Raw genomic sequence first — 22,466 nt, 5'->3', positions numbered from 1 at the left:
GAAACCTCGGCCAAAACTTTAATTAGCGTCCAGATATTCAGAACATGGTGCAAAGCGAGAGCAGGAAATCGCACACATTCCATAAACTCTCTGCTTTCATCAACATGGAGAAACGATGTGAATAAAACCAGCATCTTCCCGTGGTCTCACAGGAAGTGACATCAGCACAGAGCACTTATATACATGGCCCTAAAGGAAATGACATCAGGGGACTTCTTGGCTGAAAGGCCGTTTCTTCACATCTGACAATAATCAGGACTCTGGCTAAAACTTCTCAAATGTAAATATGTCTTCCCCACACGGATTTGAATAAGAATAAAGTGGGTTTGTGTTTCAGGGTGTCTAAAGGAATGTGTATGTGTGTGGTTTCATTTCAGAACCCACCAGATGTACTTTGGGAGTAATAGTGATGCATGATAATAATAATAATAATTATAAGATTGTAAATTATAATATTTATCCCCGTCTTTTGGGAGTTGCATCAACAAAAGCAAAGGATGAAACGAAGCGATCGGCCGGTGAATCGTTCATGGGCCACGGTTCCACCGGTTTTACTCCGGCTGTGAGTCATTCCAGGCCTCCACCGCCTACACTCACCCTCACAGTCATGAGCCGAGGGCTCGTGAAAGTGGAGCAGCAGCCGCCTGTTGCAGTCAGTCAGTCAGTCAGTCAGTCAGTCAGTCAGTCAGTCAGTCAGTCAGTCGGTCGGTCAGTCGGTCAGAAGCAGAGCTGGGACCTGTTAAAATAAGCCGAGCGAGTCACGAGAGCGACTCTCTGCTACGAGACTTCCGGAGCTGGACTCTTTTGATCAGACCCGGAAGGACGATCTGTCAAACATGAAGCAGCATTTCCTCAAAGCTATGTCATCATTCTGTTATTGTTATTCTGACTTAGTCTGAAGCCAATTTCCGAGCCTTTCCAGAATGACTCTGATCTGTCATGTCAGGCAACTAAATCTACTTGGATCAGGTTAGAAACGCTCAGCAGAGCATTGGAACGCAGCCTCTGTGTCAGTCACCCTGATCTCCAACATATTCCCAAGAGATTCAACGCTTCCCACAACCATCCACATCTCCACCGGACAATATTCTGCTCTCTGTTTTTGTGTATTTTTATAAGTGCATTGTCTCTCTAAGCACTGTCTGTATTGTGTTGTCTGTCTTTGCACTGTCTCCTGTTATTGAACTCTTGGCATTGTTTCGTATTGTTTCGTATCGTTTCATATTGTTCTGCATGAGCGTGTACACAAGCATTTTATGCTCAGTCCCTTGTATTTGTAGTTAGTCCAATGTCTTCATGTAGCTCCGTGGTCCTGGGTGAACGTCCTCTCATCTCACTACATCTGCTTCATGTTTGGTTGAAATGACAATAAAAAACCTCTTTGACCTTTGATTTTGACTTCACAAGCCACGCGGCCTGTTTTATTTTTCCGTGGGTCTGATTAAATTTGTATCTGTCCACGTCTGGAATGCTTCATGTTTGACCAAAGAAAAAAAAAACAGGAACCAAGGAGTCAAACACATTTTAGATTTCTAAACTAACGTACATTATGAAGGATTGTCAAAGCATTTGGATGCACGGACGGTGGCGGCCACAGTCGGGTCAAATCAGCCCGTGAAAACATTAACTTGTCTCAGTGGTTGTGACTTAAACGTTTGCATGTTGTTGAAGTTAAAGTCAAAAGAAACACTGTTCTTACACTCAGATCTGTACCTTCTGACAGCAGCGAACAGGGAGGTCACAACTGAGACTGGACACAACTTTAAAACTATTCAGCAGCAGAAACGTTTGGTATCTTTTAGTGCTGCAAGTTAGAAAAATGTAAACTGCGAATCTCTGAATGACTCAGGAGGTTACTGCTGATCATCATGTTGTGTCTCTTTTTAGTTGATTCTTCATCACTTACATGTACAGTTTAATCGAGCTTTGCTCCAAATTCAACTTTCTGAATCTGGTCCTTATCCCAGTTCATATTCAACAGAGAAAATCGAATAACAGACGGAAGCATGTCCTCCTCCTCCACACTAGGTGGCGATATGTGTCTTTTCAGCAGGTTAATATGGCCTCCTTTCCTGTTGACCTCTTACGACATACAATAACGGCAATACGGCATTTCAAACAACAATAAAATGGATAACAGTTCAGCTTTTTTAATCTCGTACGTAATGCTTGCGCTACTTCTCATGCAGATAGATGGCGCTATCCCTCAGGTGGCTCTTCTACCGGCTCTGTTTACCTCCTTCTTCTTTTGTGACCAGGTTAGGGTTTGGATGTTAATGTTCTGGGCACACGTTGTCTGGTTAAAGACCAATTAAGGCATTTACATGCCAAAAAAAATCAATTTCCAATCACAGTATCTGGGCGTCTTAACCTGATGAGGAGATCTCTGATATTAGTCGGACTAAGTTGTCCAGTTAGAGTCGAATTAAGGCAATAATTCGTTTTTTTAACCTGCATGTAAATGTACTGATTTCATTAACGGTGGCTTCAAACTTCAGCAAACCCTGATCCAGCCTCTGTGACTCACTGATCGATCCACGGTCACACAGAGAGAAGTAAAGAAATAAGCAGTGTCTCAGCCAGTTCTATGCACAGCTTTAACCAGATGAAAAGAAAAAAAAATAAATAAAACGACAAAACTCTCTTGTTTGTGTCCATTTCGCCCAAAGCTCCGGCGCCCGCTGCCTGACCCATATCTGCTGCTAAAATAAGCTTCATGAGCAGCATCTGTCTCATGAAGAGGAGCCTTGATCTGATGACAACCATCGTCCAACAGAGGACGAATACCCAGGGAGGAAGTGTCCCCCCCCCACCCCCCCGCTCCCCAGCAGAGTGTCCACGCTGACAGGGACTCTCCTGTGTGTGTGTGTGTGTGTGTGTGTGTGTGTGTGTGTGAAATTATTGATGAGACGAAGGAGAAAGGATGTAAAAAAGTTATTGTCAGTGTGTATTAAAGAAGAGGAGCTGCAGGGTGCAGACCAAGGCAGAGATTCCTGAGTGTGTGTTTGTGCTCCTGTTCATCTATCCTTATGAGCACTGGGGGTTCTGCACCATCGGAGTGAGGACATTCGTGCAAAGCGAGGACATTTCGGCCGGTGCTCACTTCTCACCCTACGAGGCCGTTTGAGGGTTAAGACTCGGCTTCAGGGTAAAGGTTATGATTAGGTTATGGTGAGGATTAGTGTACGGGTGAAGGTCAGGGTTGGGATAAGGGGCTAGGGAATGTCCTCACTAACATAGCCATACCAACGTGTGTGTGTGTGTGTGTGTGTGTGTGTGTGTGTGTGTGTGTGTGTGCTTCCATTGGAATCTGCAGAGGAGACGAGTGAGGCCACCAGTCGACAGCACAGCTGGTAACAATCACAGCAGCTAAAGTGTGGACACACACACACACACACACACACACACACACACACACACACACACACACACACACACACACACACGCACACACACACACACACACACACCAGTCTGGTAGCCCCCGGGCTGAATTCCCTGTTCAGCTACGTAATGCTAACGCTAAAGTGAAGTAGCTCTGATGGAGTTGAACTAAAACCCAAACATTTTTTTTTGTTGTTTTTTTTTTTCTCTCTCCAGCAAAAACGAGCAGAATGAAACCGAAGTCGAGCCAAACACAACGGAGCGTCGTTAATCCGATATTAACCTTTAAACCATGCAACTTCCTCACGTTCAAAAAAAAGGATCAAGAGTCAAGAATGTATTGCAAATGGCTGAGGTTCAGCTCAACAAATAAAACATGTGCCGATACATTTATTTAATTATTTATTGTTAAAGCTCAATATCTTGGAAGCACACATGCATCGTTATCAGATGGACGTCAGTCCAGCAACGAGTGTGATTCGTTTACAGCCTTATCTTTAAAAACACGGCGTTTAAGCATTTAAATGTCCCAGAGGATAATAATCTATCAGAGAAAACATTTTGTAAACCAAGTTGGTTTAAAAAGTAGGAGCAGACCTGACTCATTAATTCTCCCCCCTTTTTTTTTTTTTAATTCTCCCAGAAGTCAGCAGGGGGGGCTGTGAGGAATTTTAGGGCCCCTGACAGGTTATGACTCGGGGGGCCCTTCGCTCTGATGCATCTGACTTCTCGAATTAACGCGTCACCCCACCTTTTCCAAAAACACCAGAACGGTGAAGTCGAGAGCTTCACCTGCTGAGTTCCTGTAAATGTTTAAGTCCGTCGGAGAAATATTAAAACTGTACATCACTTTCTTATTCACTCACCAGACTGCAATAACACGACTGGTGCAGCACTAAATAAAGACTCTGACCTTTGAAAAACTGGAAAACAGCAGCGATCCAAGTCTTTTTTCTCAGCAGGTTAAGACCACGTCCAGGAGTCAGGACAGTTCTCTGGCCTCGCTCTTCACGAGCAGACTGGTTTCATTAAGGAGGATGAACAAACGTCTACATCTCTGAAGCATCCAGAGGTCGACCTGCAGCAACTGGATGCTGCATTAGATCTCAGGACGCCGCTCTCATAAGTCATTACAGCAATAAGAGAAGCTTCTTTACAACTAAACAAAACCACCGTTTAACATAAATAAAATGCAGCCAGGGAGCTCCTGAAACAGGGAAATCTATTTTTACTCTACTTTTACTTTAAAGTTAAGATCAAGAGAGTCTGGTGTAGCCACACTCTTGAATGTCATTATGAGGCAAGGATGCTCACTTGACAGGTTTGATTACTTCTGTCCATCACTACATGAAGCCCCGCCCCCAAATAGTGCTGCTTAAGAATACTTGCAATTCTTGGTGGAATGAAACTGGAAGAAAAATTATGAAATGTCTCAGCTGCAGCATCATAATGAGATGTAGAGATTAATAGTTCGATGAGTTTGAAGAGCATGAGATCTGACTCTTCTTCTTCCTGCATCGGCTACAAGCACCTTTAAATCAGACATGCACTGATTTACCTGGAGCACGTGAGTTTGGGCCAATCAGCATCTGGTATATTGACTCTATATAACACCCACGTCCACGTGAACCAATACGATCCTTTTTTCCTTTGGTTTTCCTTGACGCTGTGTCAAGAATTTCTGCATAAAGATGGATCCACTGCAAGACCGTATGTAGTTGTAGAAAGGCTGTAGTACATATCCCTGGCCTACGTGTGGCGCTGTGAGGCGAGGAGCACCATATACAAACATAGCTCATTAGCTCATTATATTAGACCTAGCCACCCAACAAGGGTCAATATCTGATGCAGCACCGTCTACCGAGCCTGTAGTCCACCACTGATGATGCTGGCGAGGTATGATGACATCATCATGTTCGTCTCAGACGTCCACACGAATGAAAAACACGGAGAAAAGAACAGTTTCACCCTAAAATCATGTTCGTGTGGACATGGAGAGAAGATGGATGGAGCCTCCGCGACATCACCCACCTCCCGGCACCAGCTGGCTCTCCGGCCTCAGCAGCAGCATGTTTGTTGCCCTTCCCTTCGGTTTACCACGACCCACTCCACCAAAACCTCTCCTCTAATTTTCCCTCTCTCTCCTCGCAGCTCCTGGCTCTCTCAAAAAAAAAAAAAAAAAAAAAAAGAAAAAGAAAAAGTCCCAGTCAGGGTGGAGATCGGTAGACTGTGATGAATTGACTGGATAATTTCGACCATACGGGAGCATTCAGATGTGATTAAAGTAACGAGATGGCATTTGTCAAAGGTTACCGTGGCTCATGCGTGCAGAAAGCACAAAGCCGTCTTTGTCGCCAGTTTGTTTTGCTGGAGAAAAGTGCTGGGTCAGGTTAGTTCATTAATCCATAAGTACAAAATGAGACGGCGACGGCCGCGAGCTGTTTGTCCTACATATTTCTTAGCTTCTTTCTTTTTCTACCATGCAGGAGAGTATTTCATAAATCTGACAGAGGTCAGCACAAACAGAGCTGCTTTGTTGGTTTATTAGTTCTCTGAGGAAAGCAGGACAGTGTGGGATTAATCGTCTTCTGCTTTGGTGGAACAGCAGCTCTGTATGAGGACACAGTGTCATGTTTTCTCTTCATTGGTCGATTGGTTGGTGAATGGTCTTTTCTACCTCCTGATACTCAAAGCGCAAACCCTCTGGTTCATGTCCTAACGCTTTCAGAGCAGAAACAGTCGATTAATGGAGAATTAATCAGCTATTTCTGAAGTTGTGGAGAGGAAAATGTCACAGGGCGACAGTCAAACAAAAACAGTTGTTTAAAGAATTCAACCAAGGTTGTGATAGTCCTGAAATCCCAAACCAACAACAACATCGTCCTGAAGCAAACTGCAGCACAGGCCTGCATTATTATTATTAATATTATTATCTGACAGTGTACAGAAACATTACTGAGGTGGGTGTAGATTTGGATATTTGGAGGAGCATAAATTTTTAAAGACCCAGAAAAAAAAAACACTAAACTGTTGTTTCAACCAAACCAGAAACGTGACCCAGGTTCTATTTTCACCGAGTACGTCTCCTGGGTTTAACAAAGTTGTGTGTTTATCCAAAACCACATTTATTTCGCCTCTAACCTCAGCTGAAAACATATTGTAACCCAAACCAAACTCTTTCCCTGAAACCAAGTTTTAATGCCAGCGTCACATTTTCCAACAGTGGCCTGTAGCAGCAGTGGAAGGAAGAACCAAGATGCCACCATCCTGTTACATGACACAGCAGAACAAAAAAAACATGTGGGTTATGGTTGATTAGTTTGGAGAATGTCATCCCGTCAGACATGTCCGATGAGGACTCCAGAAGAGCTGTCGGGTTAAACTCTAGCAAAATGTCAAACATTAGTCCAGAGTTGAGGTGAAGAAGTCTATGAACCCCGGCTGTGTGAGCAGAGGTATGGGAGCTAACAAACGTGAAACTACAGGAGTGTCCGTGTGCTACGTTTTCAATGACGGCAGGAGACCTTGTGTGCACGACTCTTTAAAGAAGAAGCTAAGTATGACAGGGTTAATAGACTTAATAATAAGAGTAAGTAGCTAACTGAATGCTGTCATGTTAGCCTTACCTACTGTAAAACATCATTTAATTAAGCTAGCAGAAGAGTGAGCTAAGTGTGGGGCACCACCTAGCTGCTAACTTAGCTAGGGAGCTGAAAGAGCTTCAATAAATTCTTGGAAATGTTAGAATCTGCTCCACCCATGTGGTAAAACGTCCTCAGAAAAGGCTGTTGCATATGTACATGCTAGTTTTCGACGCAGACGGTTTATCTAGTGTGTTTTCCAGCAGCTAACTAACTTCTGGAAGTGGGCGTGGTTAATGCGGAAAGGAGAAAATGCTAGCAGCCAATCAGTGAGCTCCCACATGCTAATATTCTCAGTGTCACCTCTAATCTCTTCAGGGTAGAGATGAGACGGACACGTTGGCAAAAAGTGATTCTCGTCATCCATCTCCCACAATGCTTAGCGTGTGACAGGTATGCTGCAGTGGGAGGGGCCTATGAGGACTCACCTGGAGTTTCTCATGAAGTACAAATGGCCTGATCAGATCAAACTTTCTTGTGGAGTATGTAACAATGTGGTAAATTATTATCAGAACACAAGGAAGTATTGAGATTTTAAAGAGGTGAACAGGTACGACTGTAATGATCAAAGACAGCAAACATTTTAACGTTGTGGTTTTGTTCCATAGTGAACACACTCCTAATTGTTCCAGGACCTGCTACCTCGCGCCAAACCCTGCAACTCCAACCTCTAAAACCAGAATCAAACCAGACAAGTCCAAACTCCGACTGTCCTCCACCTCACTTGGCAGCCTGAGGCTCTTGGCTTCCTAACAAGGAGCTCCGTGAAGAACGATCCAGGTTTTAACAACCCGCAAAGGACTCAAAAACCCTCTCGGCTTGTTTGCGCTGCATCACCTGCACCTTTTGTTCAGCCGGGCCAACGCCGCAGTCGTGGAAACGCCAGAAACAAGCTGGCAACGCTTTAAAAAGTCCTCAAAAACACAGAGCCACGGCAAGACTACACAGAGAGTAGGCTCACCTTCATAAATTATCTCGCATTTGTTTTATTTGCAGAACTGTTTAACAGTTCTGTCCGTAACTCATTTCAGAATCCAACCACCTGCATAAACACTGTTAATTCTGCGTAATTAAAGGAGCATTTGTTGAATCTGCACTATGTCAGTATTTTGAAATGTAATCTATCACACTGTAACACTTCCGAACAGGGAGCTTCTATTATGTTTCTCATTCTCGCTGCACAAGGCAAAGAATAGCAGCATTTAGACTTCCAGCATGTAACCACAGGAGCTCAGATTAGAGATCTGATGCATAAGAATGGAATTTGATTTATTTATATGTACGTATATATGTGCATGGACAGAGAAACTATTGGTTGCTTTATTAGGTATGAAGGGAGAGGGACCAGCTGTGACAGGGACCCTGAGAATAAATCTGCGCCCGAGCAGCCAGAACTCAGAGCTGGAATGCGGCCGAATGGCTGCTTTCTCACAAAACCATTTCCAGACAAAACCTCACCAAATATAAATCTTATTCCAAAAAAACAACACAAATTGGACAAGTGACACAGCGGCGGACACATCTCACCGTGTGGGCTTAAACAAGAGAACAGATTGATGTTTTTAATTTGAATTTGACTCATGATAATTTAGCTTCAAACCAAATTTTGCAGATTTGTCTTTTATTTGTGATTTAACAAAAAAAAAGTTTGAGTAAATCTAAAAATTAGAAAAGTTGTTGAGCCAAATAGCACAGCAATGCACAGACTATATTTATAGAAGTGGAGGATTATTAAACTGCTAATCTGAGTAGCAACCGTGCACAACCTAATTTTAATATACAGTATGTTTATGTGCATCGCTATAATCTGATAAAACATGGGATAACATTCCTAAAACCACTCAACCAGAACCTGCTGCACCTGTTTCCAGTTTGTTTTCGGTCTGTTTTCTCACGTGCACTTCCACCAGATTCTCTCTGGGCTTCGTGTCATAAATCAGAGGCTGAAAGCCAAACTTGTTTTGACAGGTTACCAACGGGAAGCATCAGTGCAATCACAGCATGCCACAAGCGTCTGACAGACAGTCTGATATTCATGCACGGAACAGAAGAAGCTCCAGCGGTTCAGCTTTTTGCCGGAAGGATATGAACTCTTTCACATCCCTGCCTCTGGAGAACAGACTGGGAGAGGAGGGAAGCCGCGGGACCGGCCCGTCTCCTTCACTTATCTGCCGCGTCTAGACGGTTATCACTGCTGTTGCATAACAATTGAGCAACTTGCAACCGTTTGCAACCGAGGGGGGGATTCCTGCACAGAGCGGTTTAATGACAAACTCAGCCGTCAGGGCCGATACCATTGTTTCCCTCACATTCCTCAGAGATGATCCTGCAGTGACCTGTTCACCAGAACCACTTCTTTCAATCGCTTTAGAGGAAACATCGTCAACGTTCGAGATGTGTTGAGTCAGTGTTATACACCGATCAGGCATAACATTATGACCACCTTCTTCATATTGTGTGGGTCTCTCTTGTGTCTCAATAGTTGTGACTCATCAGTGAATGGACATGGGGGTGTCTGGTCTGGTCTAGGTGGGTGCTGCATGTCTAAGTAACACATGGATGTTTAAATGTCCCAAAGTTTCCCAGCACAACACTGAATTGTCACAACATGTTTTAAATGTTCTTCACTTCTCCTGTTGGTGGTCGTAATGTTGTGGCGGGTCGGTGCGGATGTAAAGCCTGTGGAGGACTCACATAGATGTGTCTCTGCCGGTAACGCAAGGAGAGGTTGTGCATGATGGCGCCGTCGTGGAGGTCCTCCAGCGTCGCCATGTCCTCCACCCCTCTGATGCTGCTGGGGTGCATGGGCTGCACCTTCTGCCTGGTGAGCGCATTCTGCTTGTAGGTGTAGACCTGGACCGGAAGATGGAAATAGGTGTTAGTCGCGTTAAAAACAAACAAAAAAAAAAGGTATATATGCATGTACGGGCCTTATAAGTAGAAAAAATGAGTATATGTGTGATATACAGCGTAAACATGACAGGAAAACATTCATCATGACACCAGAGCAGCTTCCTGAGGGAATGTTTATGGTGGAGTTGGTCCGTGTCAACTTCCTCTTAAAGTCCTGGCTCATTTATTCTCTAGTTGGAGGCCAGACATGAAGCCGGGTTTATTCTGAGACGCAGCCTTCTCTCTGTTGAGCTCGTTTACGACCGACTCTGCTGCTCCAGGACGAATGAAACGGAGATCATGTGACCGCGACGGCAGTGAAATTAAGAAATGACTGGCTTCAGTTCCTTCTTCTGATCAGGAACAAACGGCAACAAAGCAAATGTCTTAATATTCCAAGGACAAACAGATGACGTCAAACCCATTTAGCACATATTTAAATGTCACATAATGATAACGATGCCTGACAGAAAAGAGCTGGGAGACGATGCGGAACCGTGACAGGAAATGTTCATCAACAGCTGGGTGTCTCTTGCAGAAGCTGCCAGACATTCACAAATTCACATTAACATGACCTACATAGATAGACAGATCCAGACTAGAGTAGAAGTCCAGGTGTTGCTCTGTTGTGATTTACGAGCCTGGAAGACCGGACCAACCTCCCCGGCTACAAATGCTCCTGAGCCGGAAAGTTGGTCTGGAGACTCTCCGCTGGGAACTGATTATCCTCTGGAAAAGACTTGCAGGGCAAAAAACAGATCAGCGGGACGAGCTTCACGCGGTGACGGACGGAAGAGTAAACAGAGACGTGCTCATCCACACGATGTGAGCGCCAACTAAATGGATGAGCTGTTTGGAGTCCGCTAGAAAAAGATAGGATCCGTTGTAAAAGGTACTGACAAGAAATTCTTCTGGATGAGGTCAATTATATGTTCGCTCCATCGGAAAGGACATGAGTTTAATTTATTATTATTTATTTAATTATCTGTGGAAGTCATAGCTCGATAAAGTTTTTTATTCGTAATTTTAAATTTTCCGCTAAAACTGCTAACCTCCTTCCTGTTTTCCAACCAATTATAAAATGTGACGTCATCTGGAAGCGCCAGATTCTCCCCGAGCAGATCTGCTACCTACTGCGCCCCTCAGTGCGACTCTTACTAAAACACTCAGCCCCTAGTGGACAGCTTAGGAATAGCAGGCACTTTTACTGAACAACTGTCCTTAAATGTTCTTTGCCCACTTTGCAGATTCATCGCACTGAACAGACTGGACCTGAACATTATGACCACCTGTCTAACACTGTGAAGCAGAACACTGAATCGTCACAGGATGGTTTTAATGTTATTAACTCCTCCTGTCAGTGGGCATAATGTTGTGGCTGATTAACGTTGACTGTTATCAGATTCAGATTCTTTCACTTTTGAGGCTGACTAAACCAGACGAGGGATTTACCGTCAGGGGGCGAAACTTCCAGTCTAAACAGAAACAACTCCGGTTTTCAACAAGTATCATTATGACTGACGGGTTTTTATCTCGTGTTACCAGAAGAGACGGTGAAGAGTGAAAGGAAAAGCTGCAGGTGAAAGGGTCACAATTCCTACTGGGATGAACAATTACCGCACAAAGAAACAAAGAGGCAGACGAGACTGAAAAGCCACATTCAAATGTTCCTTCATGTAAATCAGATGATTTCACTACACACACACACACACACACACACACACACACACACACACACACACACACACGCACACACGCACACACACACACACAGGTGGAAAGTGACGATGAGATTTCACGACACTTCCTCTTAGCTGCTGGGTGACGTCAGGGAGAGGCTGAATTTGAATCTCTGAGCTGATAGAGAATATGCTGCTGCTTATCGCCCGTGGATGAGGCCGAACGACCGTAACAAAGAGCGGCTGTCATTTCACTTTTTACTACACTGACGTTAACCCGCTTCATGAAGCATTTTAATTCTCCTCTAAAGTTTGGGGTGAGTTGTTGCCCAGAGAGGAGGAGTTCCAGTATCTCAGGGTTTGGGTTAGGGTTAGGGTTAGTGTTAGAGTTAGTCAGGAGATGATTTATTTCAGCTGGTGCAGAATTCTGGAGCGAATTCAACACTCTAGCAGCTGATACTTTAATAATTCATTCATAATTTGAGCACCCACATGTCATTAAGGGGCGTCACATCGAGCCTTTCCCACCACACTTCTCACTGTATTTGTTGCACGTAAACATCTAAAGAATGAGGAGGACGTTTTGTGTGTGAAACTTTTTCTTGGTTAAAGACTTTTGGAATATTTGGCCTTCGAGCCTCTGAAAGACTAAATTCTGCAACAAGGAGTAAGTGAAAACATTTGAAAGAAGTCACAACTTGAACTGATGCATCTATGTGGAGGATATTTTGTCTTGGAAATGTGTTTAAAGGTTACCGGGGTGATATGCAAACCTCCTGAGACATGAACAAGGCTGAGGACGTTAAGAAAAGACAGTCGTCCTTCTATTAAATGTTTTTGACTTTTTCTATATGAAATAATTCGAATGATTCTTCTCTTCTCTGTTCAGTTTATCCTGCAGTGAACTCGATGAGCCGGGAGAGGCTGCAACTGAGCTTGTAAAGTTCCTTGAAGACATTTCAGTCTTCAGTTTTGTTCTGTTCAGTTCTGCTCCTGAAACATCCGTGTAATTCTTAGTCAGTGTAACGTCTATGAATAAACATCATTTAGTGGTAATTCCCAATGAATTTGGAGAGAAACGTTTACAAAAGTGCCATTTTTTTGCCATCTCTCCCACGGTTGTCGGCGATGCATGAAGAATGTGTCTTCACTGGACGAGTCCCACATGTCCCAGGAACAGGTGGACTCGATTCCAAGTTCCTAGCTCAATTACTTATTCATTTATGTTGGAGCTATTCGTTAACGATTCCCTAATTTCTCGTGAATTGTTTTATGAGATGTTTTATAGTTGAAAATAAACAGAAAGAACTTAGTGACGGCGTTACTGATGATTCTAGGGTTAAAACCGAAGACTTGGATGAAACGTCTTCAAAAAACTCTCCAAGTCCAGTTAAGGAACAGCAGAGCAACATCGACCAGAATATCTTCAGACAAAGAGACGATTCTCCAAACATCTGCTCCACCGACCACAGGACGGTCCAGCTCCGACGAGGAAGAGCCAGCGAGGTTAATTTAGAGCAGACCTCTAATTATCATTGCTCGGCAGGAGGTCTGCAGCCTGCAGGGCGGCTGAGGGCGATCTGCTGGAAACAGTGATCCATCACCGCAGGATCACACAGCTTCACCAGGCTTCACCACCGTTTAGAAGGACGTGAGCTCCGTCCTCCTCGTCCTCGTCTGACTGCTGGTTTTACAACTACTGTCTTGTCCCAGTGAGGTATTGCTCCATCAGACTTTAACCAAGTTGGCTTCTGGGTGGAAAAAAAAAAAACTGAACGGGAGCAGCCAAAAGGAGTGCTGTCTCAGCCTTTTCCACAAACAACACCACCACAAAGAATATCCAGCACGGGCATTTCCCAGATATTTCAGTCGATTCTAATCTCTGTCCGTGACCTCTTGCACCTCTTGCATGAGCTCAGTTACTGTAGTAGGTTCCCAATATGGTGCTTTTTGTTTGATTGTGTGGATGTCTGGCTCAGAGAGTCATTCTTTTAGAGAAGAAGCTGTAAAAAACCTGCCAACAGCGGCAGTCAGAGACAAGCTGATGAGCACGGAGGAACATTTAGAGGCTTATTTCCCAAAAAACAAAGAAACAGAGGGTGAAAAAGCTCAGGAGGGCTAAGCAACGACAGGCCTTCAGCCACTGGTTCAAGCCAAAAGGCTTCAGGGCGACTTTTTCCAAAGAAAGGCGGCCTCTGTCTGAGGAGTCAATCACATCTGACCCCCAACCACGCACACATATTAACACCCAAAACCGCCCCCAGCATCCCGTCAGGCTTCATCTGTCACGTTCCTTCTTCAGTGACACTTCAGAGGAAACCCAAATGCTTTTTATAAGATCTCTTTTCTAATTCTGATGGAGTTATTACTGCTGCAGCTTCGTTTTGATGCCTGAAGGGTCACGTCTCCCTGGCTATCATAAAAAGACAGTCCTCAATAGTCTCTGGAATATTTTGACATCACTCTTTTAAAGTGTTTAGCACATCTCTCTATTTGTCTTTTATGTCCCTCCCTACAGTATCCCCTCAAGTCATCAGCATTAATGCCTGCAGAAGGGAGAAGGTTGAAGGTCTGACATTTTTAAAACACTCCAACGCCTACATGCATTTGATATCTCTGAGGACATGCGGAGTATTACGTCTGCCAAAGTCTGCTGTTGATTTGTGGACCTGCTTAGTCCGGTGCAGTGGATCTAATTACGTGTTTCAACCGATACAATAAAATGAACCCTTCTGCAGGCGATTGGATAGTCCTCCAATCAATCAGAGCCATTGAGCTGCAAATGTATTCAACCTGTTATGGTGAGTCAAGCAGCCAGCATCATCTGATTGGCCAGAGAGATCTTTGCCTGAACATAATCGGTTCCAAACGGAGAGACTCCCAGACCAAGTTTCGACCACAGAATATTTTGTGTCTCAGATCTGTGCAATCTGATGCAACAACACTTTTCTTTCTTTTGTTTTTCATAGTTGTGTTGCAACCACAATGTTTCACACACGGTAATATCAGCCTGACAACAAGTCGTCTGTATGCAGCCAGTCAAGTTCCTTCAAGGTAAAATGGTGGAAGAAGACTACGTGGAACCCAAACAACTGAAAGATTTTATAAAATAAAATTATGTGATTATATGATGATTAGTTTTTATTGGATTTAAGAGAATCAAACCCGTTGAAACAGCTTTATGTGGGTTATTCGTCAGCTCTGTCCCAGCTGGTCTTCAGCAGGACACAGGTTGTCCTCAGACTTTGACCTAATTAGGTAACTAATGGGTCCAGTTGTCTTTGCACAGACGAAGAGGGTCCACGCATGGAAAACAAAGCTGTGGGGCCACGGGCGCTAAGCCTATAGCGACAGATGCTAACAGGAGTAAATCTCTGTGAAACAAAGCCATTAGACAGCATCACTGCAGACAGGGTGGGGGGGGGGGTTGTTCTGGGGGGGGACCACCGGCTCTGTTCCTGGATCAGTTGGGATAAACTCTGTTGTTCTTACTTATATGGATCAGGAAAGTGAATTCACATTTACGTTCAGATAATCAGGCGGAGCCTTGTTAAGTAAATACTTTCTGTTTGTTGAAGTGGACGGATTTCTCCCACTATTCTTTGTTGTCCAAATCCAGGGTCTGTGGGTGCTTTGAGTGCTTTTGTTATTTTATTATTATTTATTCCTGGGGTTGTCCTAGGGTTAAAGGACTTGGTTTATTTATTTATTTATCTATAATTTTTTATTTAACTTTCTTAATTTCTGAATTTAAATTATCTTTTTATTTTTAATTTAATTTACTTAATTGTATTTTTACAAATATATATATTTTTACCTTTTTATTTATTTATTTTTTACGTGCAATTGAGTGAGTAGAAATTAGAAAATTCTTCAGCTCCAGTTATTAATATATTTTTTAGCTCCAGAGGTTTGGAGAGTTACTGCAGTCGTAAATAAATCTATCAACCTCCAACTATTGGTGCTTTTGTTGGGTTCATCGTACCCTTGTGGTCTTAAAAAACATAGTCCGAGAAGGAAATTCCTTCAGGTGTGGGAGCAGAAAGGCGAACACCTCTAAGTGCTTCTGTAACATTTAATAATTAGGGCTCAGGTTGTGTCAGAGGAATGAAACTCGTTGAGATGGAAAGCTGAGAGCTCTCTTGGTCAAACAGTTGGACAGGTAGCTTTCCTTTCGCCTCCAGCTCCCCCCCTTTCACCCTTCCATCATCATCATCCTCAAAAGCAGCAGCTGCTCTTTGAATCACCATTCATCTCCCGCTGCATTGTCCTTCAGTCAACGAAGGAGGAGGAGACTGTCTGCACCATCAGAAACACTGAAACCCGAGCAAGACGAGAGAAAAACCCTGCGACCCTCGCCAGCCGACGGACTCACGGCACCATCAGACCACGGAGGACCACTGAGACCTACGAAGCAAACCTCTGCATTCATGTGTTCACAACGATCAACGACTCAATGGGTCTTTACCAACTGGTCACATGTTTTAGACCAGCACCAGTATCCTACAGGGCTTCATCCTACAGCAAGACACAAAACTGTAGACCAGGCTAAACTAGAACTACCTCTGGATAAAAACTAGATGGGAAGCTTGAAAACATGGAGTGGACCGTGGCCCAGTCTCTAGACTTTAACCCCACGGAGCTGGTTTGTGATGAAATGGACAGAAGAGTGAAAGAAACATATGACACACATTTCTGGGAAGATATTATATTACTTCAGTTGTTTATTTGGTCTATGCTTCAATTTCAGAGAGAGATGAGACATTAAACTGATACATTTCAATGATAAAAAAAAAAAACAGAAATATTGGAGTGTTTCAAACTTTAAAACTTTTGACAGGTGGTGTATGTGCTGCGAAGAATTCAGTTAGCAACAAGGTTGGTTTTTCATTCTGTTAGTGACACATATCAGTCTTTTACATAAAAATCTAAAGGAAGAGGAGAAAGGTGATGGTGATGGTACCAGACTCATGTACAGTCTTTCTTTTGTGTTCATGTTTTACAATAAGACCGAGAAAAGATTTTAAAATCAAAAGGTCTTTGGGTAAATATGTCCAATTCTATCAAAAACCTGAACACAATTTAAAAACAGCATGAATAATCAGGGATAACTAAATGTGTCTTTTATCCAAGATAAGTAACAGTAATACCTTTTTGACTCTAGTAATTTGATTCTCACGTATGAATCCGGTTGTTTGGATGTCATGAAATCCAAAGCTATGATCTGGACACGACCTGGCTGCTAATCCAACATGGAAAACATCTAAACAGAGTCTGTAGGCGAGGGACTGGGAAGGGTATCGTGTTTGACTGCAAACAGTCGTCTCAAGTTGCGTGACCGGGAGTCATGACTTGGACCTCTGTTAGCCGTTGTCCAGATATTTTCTAGTTCCACCGGAAACCCTGAAAACACGGCCGACGGGTCCCTAGCTCGCTACCGGCCGTCCGCACACATCTGCTCCGAGGTTGAACAGGTGACAAGATTCTCCAGTTACACCCAGCAGACGGCAGGCGGAAGCACGCGCACAAAGCACACCTATGCATATCCACACGAACAAAGACCACAATGTGACAAGTGACCACAAACACACACCTGGCGAGCGCCTCGAGAATTGGACCTGAGACTTGTTACGTCTACAGGAGGAGGCAACGGATCTCCATCTGACACACAACACTACATTTACTTTAAGTGACGACTGTTAAATAAATAACGTTAAAGGTCTTGGACTGAGGGTGGGAGGAAAAAATAAGCCTAAAGAAAAGGAGACAAAATAGTGATGAGTGTCCGGAAGCACTGAAGATGGAAGGAAGGAAAAACCACAGAAGAAGAAGAATAAAAAAGAAGATTGGGCTGGAAGACTCAAATATGAGAAATAAAAAAAGAGAAGGGATGGTCTGGTCTCGGTGGGTGGCACATGTGTAGTAAGTAAGACATGGCGCCAATGAATCCCAGGTCCTAAATCATTCAAACTTAACTTTGCTTCTGGTTTAGTTTGATTGAACCAATCATGATCCTACAGCCAACGCAACAAAGTCCTGTTTACCAGGATGGGAACATTTGTTAATTAGCTTCCAAATCAAAGTATAGCCAAGGCTGATGATTACGCTATTAGTGAGTCGTTAGGCCTTCGGTCATAAAACCCACGCTCTGTTTACAGTTCACCAACCATCCTGTGGCCGAGGCTCCAGACTGTAAACTGTGCTGCTGGAGGGTGATTAGCTTCAGTGGCTTGGCGGATCTCACAGAGTCTCTGAGCGAGCAGGAGCCAGGAGATAAGAATGTCTTAATCTGCCAGTAAATCTCCAGGACAATACGCCTGCTCAACATGACCCTAAATCCCTCAGCGCTCACATTTACAGGCCGTCCTCCACCGGTGACCCTCCGCTACTCGCCGCCGACACAGGGAGCCTTTGTTGGAGCTGTCGGCGCAGGAGGACGGCGAGAGTAAATCCGCCCAAACAGGCTCACACTTATTGTTGGTTGGCCTTGATTTTCAAAGGCTTTGGTTAAACGGGAGAATAGGTGGCGGTTAAACTCCTGGAAGTTATGAATCCTGTAAAAGGAACTGATTACCTGTCACCATAAACAAGGCACCTGCTCTAAATACTTTTGCTGCTTTTGAAGCTTTTACTGGACTCGTCTGGCTTTGAGCTTAGTTTCGCTCGAATGCAAAAACTTTCCCTGAGCAAACCAGAGGAAACTTTCGCTGGGAAGCAGCAATATATGCGTCACTGGTTAGCAGTTATCACTGTGAGTGATGCAAGATATGGGCATCTGGCACAGTTGGGTCAGCAGGATATGGGATTAATATGAGTTTTAGAGCTTCACACCAGAGCTGCCAGAGAAGGCTTAAAATAAAACAAATGACTGTTGAAGGAACAGTGCAAACGTACTATACAACCAACGTTTTTAAATATTTGCCCTTTTGAAATGCAAATTTGAAGGTTTCAGAACTTCCGTGCAGAAGTTTACCAATCAATATTTACAAGGTTTAAGAAGCGGAACACCAACGTATGTTCCGGACGAAGAGCAGCCAATGTAAAGCTCTGAAGCTCGGAAATTGTTTTGGGGAAACACTGAAAAAAGTCCTTGGAATAAACTAATATTTGCAGAGATTATTCAAACCTTTGGTTTCAGTCACGCAAAACCGTTTTTAATGTTTTGAAATATGGTGTGGTATTGGTGATGAAAGTTGTTGGAGGGGGGGTCTTTGGGGGGTGGGAGGGGGTGGGGGGTCGCTGGCTCTGTGGATCATCCCACAGATACTTGATCAGTTTGGGATATGATGAATATGGAGGCCTGGTCAACGCCTTGTGATGTTCTTCATGGTTTTTTGACTTGTTCCTAAAGCGTTTTTGTGTGTGTGTCAGGCTGCATCCTGCTGGGGGTGGCTGCTGCTGCCACCAAGGAGTGTCATTGCTGTGGGGTGGGGGTGCCTGGTCTGGTCTATGTTGGTGCTACGTGTCTAAGTAACAGCCACATGAATGAATACCAGGCCCAAATGTTGGGCTGAATCGTCAAAACATGGTCAATTTCTTTACTTCTCCTGTCGGTGGTCATAATGTTGTGGCTGATTGGTGCTGATTGGTGGCACAAGAATCCTCAGGAGTAAGAAACTCAAACTAAGCAGATCCTGCTCAAATCAAGCCATGTCCCTAAAACCAAAGTCAAATCTGCCACAGACGCTAAAATACAGTGAAATATTTCTTTCACGTTATTCTGTCCGTCTCATGTTCGGTAATCAGAGAAAAGCAGCTTCATATACGTGATGCTCACTGCTCCTTCATGTCAGTATCTCGGGGTCAGATCTCTTGTAAACCAGCTGAGAACAGAGCAGCGTTGTACAAACAGTCCTTATATAAGTGTCTGCTGGTAGCTTTGTCTTCCAGGTGAACGCTTCATGTTTGGACTCACGGTAAAATCATCAAAAGATTTTCACTGCTTAACGACACTCCTCCTCAAGAGAGCTCAAAATAAAACCTGTGGAATGTAACACCTCACAGAGACGGATTCATTCGCGTTACTTGTTAGTAATCGACCCAAATAGGAGCATAAAACCCGGCGACAACTGGTTCCACATGTCCTCCTGCCCCCTCGCTGTCAGCTGTTTTGACAACAAACGGATCAAAGACGTAAAGCAGAACCATATGGGCTTTAAGGGGATTTGCCGCTTTCTTGAGGCTTATCCTAAATTATGAGTAGATCTCTTTAAACATCGGCTCTCCTGTCAGAATAGGTGTGGGAACGATGGGGGCAGAGCATTCAACCTTTAGGCTGCTTCACTCATCTGACCTCACCACATCCAATGCACCGTGAATTACCAGCAAACGATGAAAAAGAAAAGCCATCACATGTTTTGGAGGAATCTGGCACAACGGACTTGTTGTTCTTCTTCGTCTTGTGACAGGTTGTTTTTCTGCTTTCTTGAGTTATTATTAGCAAATGAATAACGAGGTAATGAGGTCAACTAATCGGAGCTTAGACATCGGGAGCAAGGGAATGTATTCCTGACCTACTGTCGACAGGTGGAGGTGTTTGCTCGGTGATCGTTGGTTTTAATTAAAGAAGAGTTGAAATGGGAGGAGAGGTTCTAATGGGAGCTAAAATCCTGCTTGTACGTCGTTGTACATCGTCAGATTTGTTCAGGGGTTCTTACCTGTCCGTAATCTGTGGCAAACACAACGACGCCTCCGGAGCACGAGGACACAGTGCTGGGAAGGTACTGGTCATCCTCCCGTAGCCACACCCGGTCACCCTGCAGGGAAACAAGGAGAAACACTCGTTAGTGAAACATTGTCAAGGATTATTCCACCTTTTCAAACATTACTATTTTCAGACCCAGTTGACATTAAACAGGAAGTGCTGGTCCACCACGTCCCGGAAGAGGTCCCCACATTTTACCACCCACAAAAGTTTTATGATGGAAAGTTATTCTGGAGTCTCTCCATTGGGAACTGATTCTGTCCCTGAAAAGATCTGCTGGGCCAATCAGATCGTCTGGGGGCGGGGCTTAATGTAGCCATGGACAGAAGAGCAACAACAGTCGAAAACACGTCATCTGAGAGGAGCTGAGGTGGAGCTGAATTTGTTTTTATTGGGTGCAGTTTTTTTATTTTATTTGTTGTGTAATTGGGTCATCTTAGTGTGTTGACATTTTGGATGGGAATTAACATATTACAATAGCAAAGTCACGCAGAACCAGACCAACAACAACATGAGCTAAACCATGATTGATATCCACGTTCATAAATCACTAGGTTTCCCTAACCTGACATGTTTGATTTGGCTTTCTCAGAAAAATGAATTTAAGTAACTACACAAATCAGCCACAACATTATGACCACTGACAGGAGAGGAGAAGAACATTACTTAGACATGTGGCCCCCACCTAGACCAGACCAGAAACCCCCACCCCAAAGCAATGACACAGCACACACAAAAACAACTAAAGGAACAACTAAAAAAAAAAACATGAAGAACATCACAAGGTGTTGACCTGGCCTCCAAATGCACTAGATCCAAAACTGATCAAGTATCTGTGGGATGATCCACAGAGGCCCCTCCCCTCAAAGACCCCCTCCACTAACAACATTCAACACCCTCAGAAGGCCCATGTCCATTCCCTGATGAGTCACTAAAGGGGAGACCTACAGAGTATTAGGAAGGTGGTCATAATGTTAGATTTTCTTCTTCTTTGCTCATAACACACATTTGGATGTTGCCATGGGAATGCAGAGACGTTGACCTTTCTGTGGTAGGCCGTCTCATGAAATCCCTGCAGTGTAGAGTTTCAGAGGTCTGTTCCTGCAGGAAGGCAGGCTGCCGTCGCCCAGGAGGCCAGTAAACCAGTAAACCAGCATGTTTATTGGTGCTTTTTAGTGACCGACCACAGAACTGAGCCTGAAAACACTTGTATACCTGCTGACCTCACTGCTCCTGGACGTCACAGCATCTCTCCCACACGAGCAGCTGGAGAGATCATCACCAGAACTTCTCCATCAGCAGCTAATTTGAGGAGTTTTTATGTTGCGTCTGGAGTATTTCATATTGGTTCTGGATAAATCAAAATTATGGTACACACTTGGAAACAAAAGTACATGTTCTGGTAAATTCTGCAAATTACTGATGGGTGGGTTTGTTTGATGGGATTCAGTGGAAGCAGACGTTACGAGGAGGGTTCAGACCAGTAGCTCTGAGGGGATCTTGTTGAAAAAAGGCTGACTTAAAGAACAGAGGGGCCCTTCAAGTGGATTCCCTCTTAATCGCATAGCCACATGTGCCACAGTTCATTAGCGTGACAAGCTAATGCTAATGGTAAAAACAAGCGCTGCGCTTTCGTGTGATACCCCTCCCCCTTCTGAGCCGGGCGTATGAACGACCTTCGACCCACGAGCCCTCGCTCACACAGAGTGGGGGCACCCAACACCAAAAAAAAACCAACAACAAAAAAAAAAAAACAGGTTAGCAGATGAATAAAACTCAGCCACGGACAAAAGCTCAGGTTTGCAGCGTCAGCAGAGGATCAGAGGGAAGCTGTGTGTAGTCTCAAACCCTCGGCCGTCCTCTCTGCAGAGGGAAGCGACTCAGTTCACAGACACTGATGTGACACCTTCAGGAAACTCATAAAGGAGCTCGGAGCTTCAAGGTCAGAGAGAGAAAATGTTCATCTTCTGACTGATCTGCGATACGCCTGAAGTCAGAGTTACTGAGATTAGTTGGTGCGTGAGGCTCAGGATGTCCTAGAGTGATCTGAGGTTCTGATTATTTGCCTTAAAACTAAATGTTTGTCCAGAAGATGAGAAAGAGGAGTAACCCACAGCCTTGGGGCTGAGAGATGAGATGGGGCAGCACACTTTTGGTTTTGGTCTT

General features: G+C 44.1%; 1 protein-coding gene across 1 annotated transcript in view; it reads right to left on the bottom strand.

The window, feature by feature from the left end:
- The window catches only part of myo10 (myosin X), a 106,319-nt gene that overhangs the window by 54,246 nt on the left and 29,607 nt on the right, over nucleotides 1–22,466 (bottom strand). The window contains exons 2-3 of the mRNA XM_047589775.1: nucleotides 20,254–20,352; nucleotides 9,720–9,878 (exon numbers count right to left, since the gene is read on the bottom strand). Of these exons, the coding sequence (XP_047445731.1) occupies nucleotides 9,720–9,878; nucleotides 20,254–20,352 (258 nt within the window). The remainder of the gene's footprint in view (nucleotides 1–9,719; nucleotides 9,879–20,253; nucleotides 20,353–22,466) is intronic.

Source organism: Mugil cephalus, chromosome 7 (assembly GCF_022458985.1).
Source record: "Mugil cephalus isolate CIBA_MC_2020 chromosome 7, CIBA_Mcephalus_1.1, whole genome shotgun sequence".
Classification (NCBI taxonomy): domain Eukaryota; kingdom Metazoa; phylum Chordata; class Actinopteri; order Mugiliformes; family Mugilidae; genus Mugil; species Mugil cephalus.
The sequence above is the reverse complement of the archived record's forward strand: the minus strand, read 5'-3'. Positions and strand labels throughout refer to the sequence as shown.